The following is a 17,607-nucleotide window of genomic DNA, read 5'->3' as shown; positions in this document are numbered from 1 at the left end:
ACATCTCTGGCAAGGACACTGATTCCCTCCACACTCTCTTTCCCCTGGTTAGCACTGTGTGTGGTCATGGATCTCTGATATGGACCAGTTGTCATCTCTGACCTCCAGGAGCCTCTCAGCTGGGGCCCAAGTGCAGGGTGGGCTACATGTGGTGGGGTCCCCTTGTTGTACCTGATGAAAGCAGAGAATGCCTTGTGTCAACAGAGCCCATGCTGCTTTGTGGTCTTCCAAAGGGACAGGGAAAGTGGTGCAGCTGAAAGTTGACATTCTTCGTAGGGAAAGACAGAGTGTACCCTCTGCTGTTCATGAAGCCCAGATCCTGGCCCTCCCAGGGACCCACACCAGGCCTTGACAAGGGTGAAAAACCCTTCCCCTCCCCCTACCACCAAAGGTCTACTGGGCAATGTTTGTGATGAGGGAGGATAAGGCAAGTGGAGGGCAAAGCACACGCTAGCATACCCCTCCCCCCAGGGGATATGTGTGACATTCCTCAGGTACTCCTGACTACCTGAGAACAAAGGAAAGGAAAGAAAACAAATGATTAAGTGATAGACATCACAGTCCTGCAGGATGTGAGTCTCCATCAGTTTACCTATGTCCCAGTAAATTAGGAGAAAAAGGGAATCTTATCAATAGCCTAATCCTCAGAAACCCATACTCAGTTTCCTGGATACCCACATCACCTCCCACCTCCCTTGTGATATGGGGAACAAAGGCAAGAAGGAAATGGCAGATGGCATTAAATTTCATTATGAACTGCAACCCATTGATAAATACTTGAGGCAAATATGGAGTATAACATTTCTCCAGGAATTCTCTACTGTATTTATGGTAATGCTTTGCTAGAGGAGAAAACAACCTTAGCTTGACAATAGCTAGGCCTCCAGTAATGTGTGAGTTTTCTTGAGAATATTAAAATCTCTTTACAAACTTCCTGTTAACTTTATCTCCCCAACCCCAATGTATATAACCAGTCACTCTTCACAATCCCAGTGCAGCTCTTTCTCCCAAGAGTCCTGTCCCCATGCTTCAATAAAACCACCTTTTGTGCACCAAAGATGTCTCAAGAATTCTTTCATGGCTGTCAGATCCAAAGCCCCACCATTCCAAAGACACAACATTCCCACGTTAAGTCAGTCCCTCCCCCTCATTCATGCCCCATTGGTAGGGTGGATCCAGACCTCAGCTGACCCTAAGGACTTGGCCCCTCCTGTGGGCCCAGTAGACAGAAACCCCAAGCTGGGCATGGCAGCCACAAATGAGACAGCTTGACAGAGCAGATATCTGAGGCTTTGTCCCAGATCTATCCTGGTGGAGGACAATGGGAGACGTGCATCTGCATGTGTGAAAAGTGATGGTGGCTGGGGCCCAAGGTGGGGGGTCTCTACCCTACCACTCTGGACACCAGGGACCTTGGGTCACAGTGAGTGCTAGGACTCAGCCTCATTTTTGGGAAACCACTGATACCATCTGCCATCTTTGTCCATAGTCTTCAACTGTGGAGCCCAGGGGCTAGGCCTGGGCCCCCCAAAAGTGTTCCTGCCATGGCTGATCCCAGCTTTGTCCTGGAGGGAAGCAGTTTCCGCATGGGGGATTAGCTGTCCATGGGAGGTCTGATGAGTCCCAGCCCCCGGGCAGTGTCTCCTAGATGTCACCACGAGAGTCAGAGCCGTCAAATGCCTGATCTGAGGCTGACCTTAGGTTCTTCCTGGCCTCAGATGAGACTCGCAGAGACCTCATGGGCTCTTCCACCTGCTTCTGGGGAACCAGCTCCCCTAGCCTGGCCTTTGGGTGGTGGGCTCTGAGTGAAGCGACTCTGGGTGAAGAGGGATCATCAGGCAAGCTGAGGGCTATATATAAGCTAGAAACCTCTCTGCCATGGTGGGATATGTGTGACATTCCTCTGGCTGCCCAAGAACAAAGGAAAGGAAAGAAAACAAATGGTTAACTGATAGAGATCATAGTCATACAGCACATGAGTCTCCATCAGTTTACAAATATCTTAGTAAGTTAGAAGAAAAAGGCAATTTATCAATAGTCTAACCTCCAGAAGCCCATAGACTCAATTTCCTGGAGCCCCTATTAAGACCCTAACCTCCATGGTGATGTGGGGAAGAAAGGCAAGAAGGAAATGGCAGGTAAAATTAAGTTTCTGGTACTCTGCAGCCCAGTGACAAATACTTGAGGCAAATACAGAGCACAACATTTCTCCAGGAACCCCTACCATTCCTAATGTTAATGCCTTACTAGAGGTAAAACAACCTAGGTTTGACAATAGCAAGGTCTCAAGTATCTTAGGAGTCCTCATTAGCATGTCAATGTCCTTCTGGAGGCCTCTCTTCAGTTCGTCATTACTTCCCCCAATTTCATAGTATATAACCAGTCACTCTTCATAACCTCAGTGCAGCTCTTTCTGCACACGGGTCCTGTCCCCGTGCTTTAATAAAATCACTTTTTTTTTTTTTTTTTTTTTTTGCACCAAAGTTGTCTTCAGTAATTCTTTCTTGTCTGTTGCTCTGGAACCCGCCATCCACCCCACTCTAAAACCTCAGCTTTTGGCGCCAATGTGGGGGTCTGAGTCCTTTAATCTGGTCCCTGAGCTTTGGTGCAAACTTGGTGAGTACTTTCTCTTTTCTTCCTTTACTCTTATTTTAGGAATTTCAAGGAGTATGATCTTATTGCAACACTTTCCTGTCCATTGCTCAGTCTGTAATCCTCTAGCTCGTGGTTACTCTATGGGGAGGAGAAAGCCTGCCTTTCGGCTGGAAGTGAGTACCCAGGCCAGAATGGTAAAAAAGACCCAGAGTCTTGTGCCCTCTCTTTATTCCTGTTCTTATACATAGTTGTCTGTGTTGGACACGGGACAGCCACCTAAGTGACTAGCACAGATGCAAATCTTAAGACTCCTGTGTGAGGTTTCCTCCTCATTGGTCTAAAGTGATCCCATCTACATCCCTGATCTAGCCACTTCTGGCTGTAGGCCCTCCCCTGGAAACCCATAGAACTAGTAACTGATTGAATTTAAACACAACTGGGGACCATTTCCTAGGAAGTTGGCTGAAAGACTGTATGTGTTGGCATGTAGATTAGATCATGATGGGTTTCTGCCATCACTGTTTTCAGTCAATGTTCCTTATTAACTACTACTTAAAGTACAAAATTGGGCAATTCCCCTTTGTAATACTTTTCCAGTGTTTTCCATGAGTTAAAAATGGTGGTTTCTTCAGCCTTCTCAGCAAGGTCCATCTGCTGACACCTATTTGTAGCCTAGGATGCAATGGGAAAGTGGGGGGATGCCAGTATCCCTCCTACAGAGGCCCTTAGGGGCTGGTTGGTGATCATAGCAATTTTGTTCAAGGTATGCCTCGGGTCACTTTGACACCTCAGGAACCTCTGATATATCCTGCACGTGGGATGCCATCTGGGAGGTGGGGGTGATTTTCATGGTAATGGACCGTCTCTGCTTTTCTCTCTCTAGAAAGAGGATGGGAGCTTCTCATCAGTCCCCAAACTCTCCCTTGGGATGCCTTTTCAACCCACTGGAAACAATTTGGGTTGCAAAATTTAGGAAAGGACTGATGTCCCCTAACATTGCATGACCTTAGTAGAATCCAGCAGTTAGATTTCTTCTGCAGAAAACAGGGTCAATGGACGGAGGTACCTGAGGTCTAGGCCTTCACAGCTTTAAGGACCCGAACCAAAAGGCCTCTTATAGAATGTATTTTCCCAAATGTGTGTGGCTAGTAAACTCCCTCCTGGCATAGTGGATGTCCTAACAGGCCTCCTGATGGAACTCAGGTGCTAGAAGAAACACAGACCATCCCTGACAAAGGGCATGCTGACTCTTTCTCTCTGTTCCTCCTCCTAATAGATGTGGGAGGCTCTCCCTCACTCATTTCCTGAGTTAATGACTATATTTGGAGCCAACTGTGGTTAGTCTACCTTGGGCAGGGACTTAAAAAATATTCCCTTTAGGCAAATATTCCCTTTAGGCAGCTGCCTAAAGTCCCTTTGTTTCGGGGAAATCCCCTGTCTTCTCTAGCCTGACATAGATTCCTTTATTTCCACTTTGGTGGAAAACAAACAAACATGGGGTCTCTTCTTTTAGAGCTGACAAGGTTTAGAACCAGGAATCCTCTTTCTCTGCTGTTCTGGCACTTTACCTCTTCTTCCTCCCTCTCCCCTTCTTCCTGTTTCTGCATCACCTTCCATGGGATGTACATAACTGGCTTCTATACCACCCTCCCACCCTCAATGTCAAGGAGCAATGAGCACCCCCTTGGATCGCCCACTTCAGATTGCCCCACTGGTGTCCCAGGTAAAATGTGACAATGGGGAACAAATTGTCCTTTAAGCAAATGCAGGTGGAATGTTGTTTGTGGTTAAGCTTAAGTTTATTGGTTTAACTAAGACAGACATGTGTTTAGAGTTATCAGAATTAAATATAAAACTTTTTTTTCTACCAACGTTTCCTAAAGGTCAAATAAACTCATGTTGTCTCTGTTGCAATTTGTTAGCAACAAGATGACTTAAAATAAAGGGTAATTTTGTGTATCTCAAAGTTTTCATGTATAATTGTTAAGATAGCTTTCAAAGTTTGGTAATCTGACACTTGGATAAACGGGATTGAATTCATTGGATATCTAGGTCTTTTCCAAATAGAATGGAGTGCTAAAGCATTGATTACTGAATGTAGGTTTGTGCTTTTGACTTCTTATTGCAGAGAAACTAAGAACATTTGGGTCTATTGGAAAACATGGTTTGTGATTAATTGATTCATAAATTTGCTTTCTAAAGATTCTGGTGTAACAGTTTACAGTTGGGTATACTTAGTCTCTGCTGGAGACTAACGTTTCTAAGAGTCAAAATTCTGCTAAACATAATGAGGACTGATGGAAATAAGAATAGCAACTGTATATGTAAAAAAGTAGGAATGTGTAAAAAAAGAGAGGAAAAAAGGAAATACATTTTTTATTGCAGGTAAAAGAAAATAGTTTTGTCCTAAATGAGACTGGTTTGGAGAAAAATGGCTTGGGGAAAAATCTGAATGAAACAGAAAGTTGTAGAAGGTTCATGAAGGGAAATCTTTGGAAAGGAATTTTACATGTGGTTGGATAGACTAAGTTGCAAAGAATGGATTTTTAAAAGTACACTTGTATAAGGTTGAAATTCTGCTTTTCTCTCTGTTAAAAGACAATTTTTTTGGATTGTTAGGCTCTTGATAAAATAATGTACAAAGGATTGTTTTCTCTTTTGACTTCTGGGAAAACGACAGCTTTAGGTTATGTCTTTATCAGGTCTTTGACCACTTAGTTAAAATTTCTCACTGTTAAAGGACCTAGGTTTTGCTAACAACAATATAACCCTACATATTTGTTTTTGGAGTCTCTTATTGCCATCTTGGTTAAATAAATACTTTAAAGCGTTAAGATTTGTAATGATCGGAATCCCATTTCAGATGTGCTCTATCACTTTCTAAGGTTTAACAAATGACCCAGGGTCTCAATTGTAAAGAAAGTCTTTTTGATCAAGGAGGACTTTTTATTCGGTATGTTAAGTGAAGACCCTGTTAAATCGTCATAAACCTTAGGTGATATTGTTTGGGCAAATGCTGGAACTGTTCAAATGTATGTGAAATTCCTAAATCTCTAAATGAATATGCAAAATATATCCTTCTTAAACCTGATCTGACAGTTATACTACCATATAAACCCAAAATACCTGGTTTATTTAAAGATTTAAAGTCCAATACAACAGGGGATTTAACTCCAAAATGAAAAAGCCCCTACTGGGTCATATCATGTACTTCTACTGCAAAAAAAAATTTAGAGGGGCACAGTTCATGTGCTCTTATATCTAAAATAAAACCTGTACCCTCTACAGGGGAAATCAATGAGCAAACTAATGAGCCTTTTTATTCCTGTGAACCTGTGGAAAATCTCAAACTTCTCTTAGGATGGTTGTACCTTTCTTTTTCATCTTCCTTTCTCAATTTCTACTATCAGTTCCTTCTTACAATGGGCCTTTCACAAGGATCACCACAGACATTTGAGTTACAAACCAGAAAGATCAATCTTATTTCTACTGCCTGCTCCCACAAGCATTCAAACCTAACATGTAAAATTCGTGCTGGCAGCACTGGGTTTGTAATCTGCTCTAAGCATTAACCTGCATTTTTCTTGTTTCTATAAAAGTACCTCTTATTAATTACCTGCTGGCTTACTAAACAAAACTAATACACCACCTGTTATACAGTTAAGGCCTTAAATGACTCTCAAAATAACATTATATTACTAAACACTAAAATAACCCAAATGGATAAAACACTTCTACAAAACACACAGAATGGTGTTAGATGTTTTAAGTGCTGCACAAGGTGGAACTTATATTCTCATAAGAACAAAACGGTGTGTATGAATTCTGGAGTACTTCAAAAATATTTCTGGATTTCTAACTAACATGAATACTCAAACTGTCGCATTAAATAACCCCTCTTTTTCCTTTAGTGATTGGTTAAACTCTTGGGCTGGAGGATTTTTGTTAGCTACCAAAGGACTTTTCACTTGAGCTAAGCTTTCTAGTTATTCTACTTATGTTTTGCTCTTTTCTCCCATGTCTCTCTGCCTGGTACCAAGACTCCATCACTACAATAACTTCAAGCCAAGAGATGATCCTTTCTACTCAAGGAGGTTAATACACATTATCCACCTTGGGTTCAGCTGTCTCACCTTAATTACCATTTTTGTTCTCTGACCGGCCAATATTGACCCATAGGTAGGGATGACTCTATGTCCCCACTCAGCAGGAAGAAGCTACAAAAAATGAGACCTTCTACCTTCAACAACCTTAAATATTTAAGGGTCAAAATTGCTCAGGGGGGATATGATGAGGAAGTGTGGGGCAAGCTGAGGGCAAAACAGGCTGGCACATCCTCCTCTACCACCACCCCAAGTAGAATATGTGTGATATTCAAAGACTTCTGAGGGCTCAACAACAGAGAAAAGGTGTTTAAGTGCTTGCCATGGTGATGGGGGAGTAAGACAAATGAAAAATTAAATGCCTTTACTGCATTTACAAGTCCTTGAAACCAGCAGAGTGACCTCCCTCTAGGATCTCAGCTGCTTTGATGATGACACTTTGCTAGGGGCAAAGAGAACCTTAGCTCAACGTTATCCCAACCTTGAGGGTCCTGTAAGTCTACCTCCTTCTTTCAACTGCCCCAAGATATATGCTGGCAATCATATTCCAAGCTTATGGCCCCTGATATGCATCTGAAGAGTCTCATGATTGAAATTTTATTCAATGGTGATAAGTGGCATTTGCTACCAACAGTGAGCCCCCTCAAATTCCTGGAAACCTTGCTTCCCAAATACCTTAGAGACTTACTCTATTCCTGACCCCCTTCCAACCTAAGGGTATATAATCAGTTGAACATCACAACCCCAATGCAGGTCTTCCTGCCCATTGTTCCTGTCCCTGTGCTTTAACAAAATCAATTTTTTTTCCCACCAACGACGTCTTCCATAAATCTTTCTTGGCCGTCGGCTCAGGACCACCCCACCAACACCCCAAAACTTCATCAGTATACATTCTAGACTATTGCACAAATATTTATGGATTTCTAAATTACCAGAATACTCAAATTGGTGCTTTAAAGAATTCCTCCCGTTCCTTTCATGATTGGCTAAACTCCTGGACTTGAGGATTTCCATCAATTACCAAAGGGCATTTATTTGGGCTGTTCTTGTTATTCTAATTACATTTGGTTGTTTTCTCCCCTGTCTCTCTGCCTGGTGACAAGACTCCATCACTACAATAACTTCAAGCCAACAAATGATCTTTTCTACTCAATGAGGTTCATATTCATCGTCCGTCTTAGACCCAGCTGTCTCTGCCTTCTGTAACTCTTCTATATGTTCCCCAACTGATCAATATTGACTCATAGGTAGGGACATCTCTATTCCCTTACTGAGCAAGAAGAAGCTACAGAAGATGAAACCTTCCACCTCCAACTACCTTAAAGATGTAAGGGTCAGAATTGTTTATGGGGGATATGATGAGGGAGCATAAGACAAACTGAGGGCAAAGTACAAGCTAGCATTACCCCTCCTCACCCCAGGTGGGATGTGTGTGACATTCCTCAGGCACTCCTGGCTGCCCAAGAACAAAGGAAAGGAAAGAAAACAAATGGTTAACTGATAGAGATCACAGTCATGTAGGAAATGACTCCCCATCAGTTTACAAATATCTTAGTAAATTATAAGAAACAGGCAATCTTATCAATAGTCTAACAACCAGAAACCTATAGACTCAGTTTCTTGGAGTCCCAACATCACCCCTCATAGTATTTTGGGGGAAGAAAGGCAAGAAGGAAATGTCAGGTAACATTAAATTTCCTGATACCCTGCAGCCTATTGACAAATACTTGAGGCTGGCAGAGAAGAACATTTCACCAGGAACTCCCTACTGTCTTAATATTGATGTTTGCTAGAGGGAAAAAAACCTCAGCTTGACAATAGCTAGGCCTCCAGTATTCTGTAAATCTTCTTTACCATATGAAAATCTCCAAAAACTTCCCTTGACTTTACCTCCTCCAAAGCCAGAGTATATAACCAGACACTCTTCACAACCCCAGAGCAGCTCTTTCTGCCCATGGGTCCTGCCCCTTACTTTAATAAAATCACTTTTTTGCACCAAAACATCTTTAAGAATTCTTTCTCTGTCCTTGGCTCCAGACCCTGCACCATAGCCCTAAAACTTCATCACTGGTGAAGTGGGGGTGACAGCACATTGACCCCCCAACCCTCTCCAGCTGCCTGGCCCTGGCTGGGCCTTTGCCATTGGGTTTGCTGCAGATGGCTGGACGTGAGTGTGAGATGTGTCCCCTCAGTATGCTAGGAGGCAGGGGCAAGTGAGGGCAGCTGCTGGTCTGGGGCTGGTCCTGGAGTTGGGAGCTAAAAGTATTCAGTCAGAGCTGGAGACTGCTTCTGTGGCCTCCATCCCTTGCTGGGGACCACATTTCCTTCCTAATAGGAGCCTGCCCTTTGATTTTTTTCCCTCTCAGAGAGCCCAGAGGTCAAGGAGCACAGACTGAGAGCCAGGGGACATGTGTTTATTTAGCAAGGAGGGAGGGGGTTCATGAGCAGGTCAGCCTGGGGAGCAGCTGGTGGGCTGTGCATTGAGAAGGGTCTCCTGGCTCTCTCAGTCGTGTCCAGGTTGGTGGTGACAGCTGGGCGCTGCCCTGGGCAGAGGTCAACGTGAAGAGGATGTGGTGGAGAGAGCCAGAGGGCACCAGAGAGGGAGTCAGGGCAATAAAGAGGACAGCAGTGCTGGGAAGGTTGGACAAAGGCAGACCTGGGACCCCCTCCCAGCTGCACCCTGGCTCCCATCAGCCCCCACTCCAACCATACTTACCACACACTTGCTCACTCATCCATGCACTCATCTGTGTGGGACAGAGTGGTCAGCATGGGCAGGGGTGTGTGTGGGATCCCTGACCTCCAGGACCCCTGCACTGCCCCTGGGCTACCCTGGGCCTCAGCCTAGTCCAGCCACAGAAGCTCTGGGGGTTCCCTTCGTGGATGGTACAGCAGAAGGCTGGATGATGGAGCAGGGACTGGGGGAGAGGCCTGAGGACAAGCAGACCTGGGTGACACCCGTTCTTCAAAGGAGGAAGGTGAGGCCCAGCCAAGTTCCTGCTTGGGCACCAAGCCTTCTGCCTGTTTACCTGCTGAGTCCTGACAGACCCTCAGGCTTTGGGAGGCACCTGCCCAGGCCAGGCTGCCTGAAGACAAGGGCACCTCCTAGGTCAGTGGTGAGCCAGTCCCAAGGCAAAAGGGGAGGTGGCCAGGCAAGGAGACTGAGGAAGCTTCGCCCCATGCCTGCAATTCTCATGTGGGCAGGCCCGAGCTAGGGTGAGGGAGGAACACTAGGGGCCCAGAACCCTGATTGTGGCAGCGTCTTCCTGAAACCACAGTGGATCCTGAGACTCCAGTGACCATGGCAGGGGTCTGCATCCCTCCTCTCCCCCCTTCCATAGTGAGGCAATATCAGGCCTGGACAGTTCCCATACGGCCCTCTCCTCTCTCCATCTGGTGATTACCAATGGGGATAGCGAAGATTATGTGGTGATCTGTGAGGCCCAAGGATTTGGCGAAGGTGATGAAGTTTTCCTTCAGCTCAGGGGTCAGCATCTTGGTCCTCCCTGTGGCCAGGATGGCTGGTGAGTGGCTGGTGAAACTCCATAAATATTGTGGAATCCATGAACGATGCCTCAGACCCCTTCCTCCTGAGGGGTTCTGTGGAAAGACCCCTCTCCTGCCTCCCAGATCGGGGGTGAAGGGCACATTGGGGGCTGGGTGTCACGGGCCTCTTCTCCTCCAACATGACCAAGATCCTGGTTCCAGGAGGGGCAAGACTCACCATAAAGGGTGATCTTGAAGTACTCCTGGTGTTTGTAAATCTTCTTGAAGAACACCATGGCAAACTGGACGTAGTCTGTGGCTGCCACTCGTAAAATGTACCTCTGGATTCCAGTGTATCCTGTATGGTGGATGGTGAGATCTCAGTCTGCCCTAACTGGGCAGAGGGAGCTATTGATTCTTCTCCCGTCTCCACAGTATTGCTTCTGTGTGGGGTGACAGGGAGGTTCATGCCCCTGAGGACCCACCCCATTCAGGACTCACGCTCAATGTTGCCCAGGGTGAATTGGCCTCGCCACAAAGTTGGGATGAAAGTTCTGAGCCAGTGGTCACAGGTCTGGTTCCTGTGGAAGCAAAATATGGGTGGGTGAGAGGGTGATAGCTCACCCTCCCACAGCAGTAGGCTTGCACCCCACCCCAGAGATGTGCCTGGCTGTTCCCCACTGACCCATCCCTGCCTGTCCTTGACTACTGTGCTCTTACCCACCTGACCTGCTCAGACTCTCCCTCCACACCTCCTGTTCTTCCTTCTTCGGAGCTGTTTCCCCTTGGTAGCCTTCCCACCATACTGTCCCTGCCAACCAAGGCATTTGTCCCCTATTTTTTTTTTTTTTTTTTTTTAGATTTTCATTAGTTTTTGAGAGAGAGTGCACGTGCATGAGCAGGGAAGGGCAGAGAGAGGGGGAAACAGAATCCAAAGCAGGTTGCAGGCTCTGAGCTGTCAGCACAGAGTCCAACGTGGGGCTCAGACCCACAACCCATGATCATGACCTGAGACAATGTCATACTCTTAAACAACTGAGCCACCCAGGCTCCCCTGTCCCCTATTCTTATCTTGTGGGCTCCTGCTTTAAACTCTCCTGGGGGAATCACCATTGAGACTCCAGTCTGCTGGATGCCAAGACTCCCTTAGTTGTTGGACCAAACCTGACCTCTCACCTGCATCCCATCTTCCTTGGCACCTCAGAGCCGATCTCTCCACACCTGCCCTTCTTCTGCTCCTTCCATGGCAGATGCTCTAGCCCCATCCCCAAGTGCCAGAGCCAGAAACCCAGGGGTGCTGCATAATCCTTGACTCCCCTCTCTAGGTCCTAATCTGCCCCTGCTCTGGTAATCTTCCACCTATGACTGATCAGCCTCCTGGGCTGCACACCATCATTCCTCTTCCTGCTGCAGCCACACCCGCTCCTCACCAGTACCTGAGACCCCCTCCACTGTGGTCACCCCTCTCTCCAGACCACTCATCAGCTCCTGCTCAGGGCAGCCATGCAATGGCTTGCTGTTTCTTGAAGTGGCTCTCTCTGACTCAGTCCAGCAGTCCTGCCACGAAGGTCCCAGGCCTCCTTCTGACACAGGTTGGTTCCTCAAGGCCCATCCCACAGACCACCTCCTTGGAAGCTCTTGACAAAGCCCTAGGTGGGATTCTAGGCTGGATCCAGTGACCCTCCTCCCATTCTAGGACACCTATTCTTTCTTTGTCTTGTTTCCTGATGACAGTCTGTGTCCATCCGCAGAACTGTCATGTGTCTGTGCTGAAGTGACCACGAAATGTTGATCTAGTGAATGAGAGAAGATACAAATACAGGGATCCAGTACCCAGCGGTAGGATGAATGATCATCTTTCAGCTTTGGTTGCCGCTCGGCTATGTCATCAGTTTGCCTCTTGGACCCCCACGGCAGCCCTATAGGCCCCCCATGTTCCTGTAGGAGGTGGTGGTACTCACCAGGCCAGGGTAGAGGTGGCATTGTAGCTGTTGTCTTCATTTAGCTCGTAAGTGGTGGAGTAAATCTTAAACTGGCTGTGTTTTTCTTTATTAAATTCACTCCCTGCCAGTCCTAAGACATACCATTTTCCCTGGAACTACAATGGGGGCTGATGATAGGCAGAGCCAGCAGCAGCCCCAGGGGGCCCTCCTGCTCCATCCCTGCAGGCATCTCTAGGCAGCCTAGGCCTCAACCAGAAGCCCCTCTAACTGGGCTGCTGGGACCCAGACTGGCCACACAGGCTGGGCTGAAGAAGCTAGCTGGAGCTGGAGCCATCTGGCCAGGGGGGAGCCCTTAGTGTGTCAGGGACAGGGTGACACTTGGCAAGTGGCCAGCTGGCATCCCTGAGCCTCAGTTTCTTCATCATGTAGAGGCCCTAAAGATGATCCCATCTTGCATGGACTGCGGGGATTATGGAAGAGAGTGTGGACCAACATAGTTGTGCTCAGCTGACCCTCTTGTCAGCAAGGTTGGGTGGGGATGGGGTCATGGGGTGTGCCTTCCATCAGGGGACCCGAGGGTAGACTGAGCTAAAGCCTGAGCCCATCCTGCCTCTCCTCCCCTCTGTTCACACTCTTCTCAGGGCCTGCCTGCAGCTGCCCCTCGGGGCCCTTACCTGCTCATCCTGGAAGTCAGGCTGCAGAGGGACCCTGCGCAGAGGCGGGGCTGGGATCAGGTTTGGGGTGGAATCCTGGGCCTGGGTCTGCAAGGCCCCCAGCAGGACAAGGCCCAGCCACAGGAGACCTAAGGCCATGACTTCAGGGCCAAGGGAGCTGGCACCACTCCGGATATCAGCTGAAAGAGGAGGTGAGTGAGGAGGCTTCTGGGGGGATGCTATTTATGGTCTCTGTGGCCAATGGCTCACCCCAGGGTGGAATGACTTATCCTTTGCCAAATCCTGGAAGGGTGAGGCAATTGTCAGCAACTCATGCTGAAGATCATGGCAAGTTTTCTGCCCTTCCCCCCAGGTCAGGATTATGCAAGATGAAGGGCAGAAAGGTCCAGGAGGCTGGAGGATGCATTCCCCATATCTCCACATCTCTAGCAAGGACACTGATTCCCTCCACACTCTCTTCTCCCTGGTTAGTACTGTGTGAGGACAAGGGTCTCGGATCTGGACCGGCTGTCATCTCTGACCTCCAGAAGCCTCTCAGTTGGGGTCAAGTGCAGGGTGGGGTAACTGGGGTGGTACCCCTTTTCTGTATCTGATGAAAGCGGAGAATGCCTCATATCAACAGAGCCCATGCTGCTTTGTGGTTCTCCAAAGGGACAAGGAAAGGAGGGGAGGTGAAAGAGGAGGTTCCCAGCAGGGAAGGACAGAATGTACCCTGTGCTGCTCTTGGAGCCCAGACACTGTCCCCCGCAGGGACCCACCCTAGGCCGTGGCACAGGGTGAGACACCCTTCCCCTCCCCCATCTCGAAAGGTGGACTGGAGAGTGTTGATGAGGGAGCACAAGGCAGGCTGAGGGCAGAGCACATGCTAGCATGCTCCCTGAGCCCCAGGTGGGATCTGTGTAATATTCCTCAGGCACCCCTGGCTGCCCAAGAACAAAGGAAAGGAAAGAATACAAATGGTTAACTGATGGAGATCACAATCTGGCAGGATGTGAGTCTCCATCAGTGTACCTATGTCCTAGTAAATTAGGAGAAAAAGGGAATCTTATCAAAAGCCTAATCTCCAGAACCTATATTTAGTTTCCAGGAGCCCTATTGTCACCCCCCCCCCCACCAGTGATATGGGCAACAAAGGCAAGAAGGAAATGGCACATGGCATTAAATTTCATTATTACCTATTGACAATTCTTTAAGAAAATATGGCGTGTCCCATTTCTCCAGAAACTCCCTACTGTCTTAATGTTAATGCTTTGCTAGAGGTGAAAACAACTTTAGCCTGACAACAGTTAGGCCTCTAGTAATTTGCGAGTCTTCTTGAACATATGAAAATCCCTCTAGAAACTTCCTCTTAACTTTATCTCCCCCAACCCGATGGTATATTGTTACAGAACCAGGCTGGAACGCTGGTGGAAAAACCAAGTGGCACTCAGAGATCTTGGTGGATCAAAGATTTATTTAACAACTGCGGTCTTGGAGGAGACTGTTTCTCCAAAGATCTGAGCCCTGAATGCCAGTGGGGAGGGCAATTTATAGTTATCAGCCTCCATATTTGTGTGTGTGTGTGTGTGTGGGGTGGGGGGTGTTTTGCACACAGTAAACGAAAGAAGAAGAACCGGGAGGAGGGGTCTCTAAGCTAGAGACCAGAGTTTGTTTTCGCTCCATTGGCCATCTTTGGCATACTTTATTCACTTCTCCAACATTTCCCCCTTGATGCCTTTAAAAAAAAACTTTTAGTAGGCATCACCTTTCAGTTTTACAGGTTGGTACTCTTAGAAGGCTAAGATATGTGCAGTAGTTTGGTGAGCAACAGTGTTTTCAATAAAATGTACCACAGCATTCAGTATACAGGGGTCGATGGATACAAGTAAAATTATGGAGAGGAGGGGCCCCGCCAGGGCAGGAAGCCAGGATGCCCAATCCGTGAGATCCCATCCTTTCCATTGATTAGTACTTTTCTGTTGTCTATGTTGAATTCTTTCCTTGAGTTCCTGAACCTTAGTTGTAACTATTCCTGACTGGTTTATAAAATAACAACATTCCTCCCCCAGAAAGATGCAAGTCCCTCCTTTTTCTAAAGTGAGGAGGTCGAGGGCTTGCCTATTTTGGAGGGTCACTGCTGCCAGAGAGTTTATTTGGCTTTGTAAGTTTACCAGAGAATCTGCCACCCGTTCCATGTCTTCATTTATCTCTTGAGATAGTCTATGGTACAGTCCTACGGATGAACCTGTGCCCCCTATTCTGGTTCCTATTCCTGTCACAATTCCTGCGCCTATCAGAATGGGTAGCAGGATTGCCCGTTTAGCCCGGAACTTGGGGCTAAAGGCTGTTAGGAGCTGATCTTCAGTGTACACGGATATCTCTGGGGTTAGGAAGAGGAAATAACATCTGAGTCCAGTTGGCCTCTAAGCATCGGTAGGCTGAATTAGAGGTCAAAGGGATAGGAGTGGCTAAGTAAGCCCTCCGGCTGAGCGGCAAGCACATCCAGCAGGTTTGGGTGTGATTATCTATTTTATGGAGGAGTTGTAGAGTAGTGTTGGCCCAACGCTGGAGTGGGGAATTGGTAAGCATCTGATTGAAGGCTGAAAGGTCAAACCTTGGTAGGCTGTCAGGGGAGTGGTCACCTTTATGGCTTATATTACCCTACCCTTATATTACCTTTATGGCTTATAATACCCTATATTACCCTATATTACCCTACCCTATAAAGTTATCCTTTATAACTTTTTGAAGGGCCCTGTCTGGCATCCCTCCCCCATCCGAGATCCCTCATTGAGGAAGGTAAGTGTAGCAAGCTCGCTTCCCTCTCTGGAGGCCTTTGTTGTGACATGGGTCCCTGACATTTTGGGTTATCTCTACAGTCCAATACTTAGTCCTTGGGGCACCAGGTGACTGACAGAGAGTGCGTGTTTTTCCCTTGTAGCAATCTTTGTGGAGGGAGGTGAAGGTGCTGAATGCCCTTGACCCTCTTATTGTTATATAACAATCCTAGGGGCAAAGTGGGTAAGTGGCAATTGTGAGGGTGAGAGAGGTTACCATAATATACAGGCAATACTTAATAATCCTCCCATCCAGAGGAGGTATGTGAGACCTGGCATGGATCTTTTTAAAAAATTTTTTTAATGTTTATTTATTTTTGAGAGAGAGCATGAGCAGGGGAGGGGCAGAGAGAGACAGAGACACAGAATCCAAAGCAGACTCCAGGCTCTGAGCTGTCAGCACAGAGCCTGTTGTGGGGCTCGAACTCATGAACCATGAGATCATGACCTGAGCTGAAGTCAGCTACTTAACCAACTGAACCATCCAGGCGCCCCTGGCATGCATCTTTTGTCCCATGTCCAGCTTGTTAGTGCAGTCTCTATCAGCCCAACAGTAAGAAGTAAGATCAGGACTATGACACCAGTAAGGGGCAAGGGCTAGCAGAGTTGCATCCAGACCCCCAGCTAGGTTCACATGTTGATTCCTCAAGCTTCTGCCATGTGCAGGCCAGCCATCTTCCGGGTGTGGCTGGATCAGGGCTGGAGGTCTCAGGGGCCAATTTCCCTTTTGAGGGTCAGTTTAAGTAGGTTGACTGGATCTGGATCACTTCACCAGGTTGTGGGTTATTCTGAGCTGGCCCTCTTAACTCTGGAGTGATGGACCCATGGGGCAATACCTGAAACTTTAAGGGCTGTAGGAATTGTTAGAATGACAGTAAGAGCCCAGTCCACTGTGGTCTAAGAGGTTCCCTCTTCCAATCTGTGCACAGAGTCTCCTGGTTGAAAGAGGTGAACGGGGGTCCCTAAAGAAATTGGGGCCCTCTCTATGGTGTATCTCTGTAACTTATTTAGGACTGCCCCCAAGGTCTGGAGCTATTCTCTTATTCCTTTGTCTCCAATCTGGTGTAGGTATCCTGGGAGTTTTCCTAAACATGGGGAGGGGGTCGCTCATAAAATAACTCAAAAGAGGAGAATCTTAGTGCCCCAGGTGTGCATCAGGCACACAGGAGGGCCAGCAGCAGTAAATCTGGCCATGGGAGATTAGTCTCTTGGTGGAATTTAGCCAGGATTTCCTTGAGGGTGCGATTCATCCGCTCTACTTTCCCTGAGCTCTGGGGTCGGTAAGCAGTGTGCAGTTTCCAGGTAATGTTGAGGGACTTTGTTAGGATTTGTATAATGTCTGCCACAAATGCAGGCCTGTTATCACTGTGTATGGTTAAGGGTAGACCAAATCGAGGCGCAATCTCCCATAGAAGAGCTTTGGCCACCTCGCGGCTTCGTTCCATTCTGGTCAGGAATGCGTCGACCCATCCTGAATATGTGCAGATTATTACAAGGAGGTACCTGAACCCTTTATTTGGTTGTATGTCAGTAAAGTCCACCTCTAAGTCTTTGAAAGGAGTGACCCCCATCCTTTGCGTACCAGGCAGGGGCCATGGGGCAGACCAAGCATTGTTTTTGGCACACGTTACACATTATTCACTGACGCCTGGCATAATACCAGAGGCTGGCTGATATAGTAGTTCTTTTTGAGGAGGGCCTCTAGTGCAGTTTTCCCTAGGTGTGTGAGTTGGTGATATTCCTTGACTAGGTGTTTTCCCATAGATGACAGGACAAAGATGTGTCCATTTGGCATGACCCACCATCCCTCTTTGCTTAGTGTGCCCCCTTCTGTCGAGGCCCAACTTCTTTCATTGTTTGTGTACAGGGGTGGGGAGGCTTCCCTGTGGGGCGCAAGAGTCATAGTGTAGGTAGAAGCTTTGCCTGGGTCACCACAGGCGGCCGCTCTGGCTGTTTTGTCAGCCAGGTGATTTCCTTGGTTATGGGGTTG

The 17,607-nt window shown here is 47.3% G+C and overlaps 1 protein-coding gene across 1 annotated transcript; it reads right to left on the bottom strand.

The window, feature by feature from the left end:
- Positions 1 to 9,097: 9,097 nt before the first annotated feature.
- LOC123592478 (neutrophil gelatinase-associated lipocalin-like) lies at positions 9,098 to 13,027 on the bottom strand. The gene is made up of 7 exons (XM_045467509.1): positions 12,802 to 13,027; positions 12,146 to 12,282; positions 10,686 to 10,765; positions 10,423 to 10,542; positions 10,103 to 10,204; positions 9,415 to 9,445; positions 9,098 to 9,241 (listed from the first exon to the last, which is right to left on the bottom strand). Exons 1-6 carry the CDS (start codon positions 12,937 to 12,939, stop codon positions 9,426 to 9,428), a joined length of 597 nt encoding a protein of 198 aa, XP_045323465.1. The 5' UTR covers positions 12,940 to 13,027; the 3' UTR covers positions 9,098 to 9,241; positions 9,415 to 9,425.
- Between the last annotated feature and the right edge of the window lie 4,580 nt (positions 13,028 to 17,607).

Source organism: Leopardus geoffroyi, chromosome D4, assembly GCF_018350155.1.
Source record: "Leopardus geoffroyi isolate Oge1 chromosome D4, O.geoffroyi_Oge1_pat1.0, whole genome shotgun sequence".
NCBI classification, from domain to species: domain Eukaryota; kingdom Metazoa; phylum Chordata; class Mammalia; order Carnivora; family Felidae; genus Leopardus; species Leopardus geoffroyi.
This window is presented reverse-complemented; position numbering and strand designations above follow the sequence as displayed.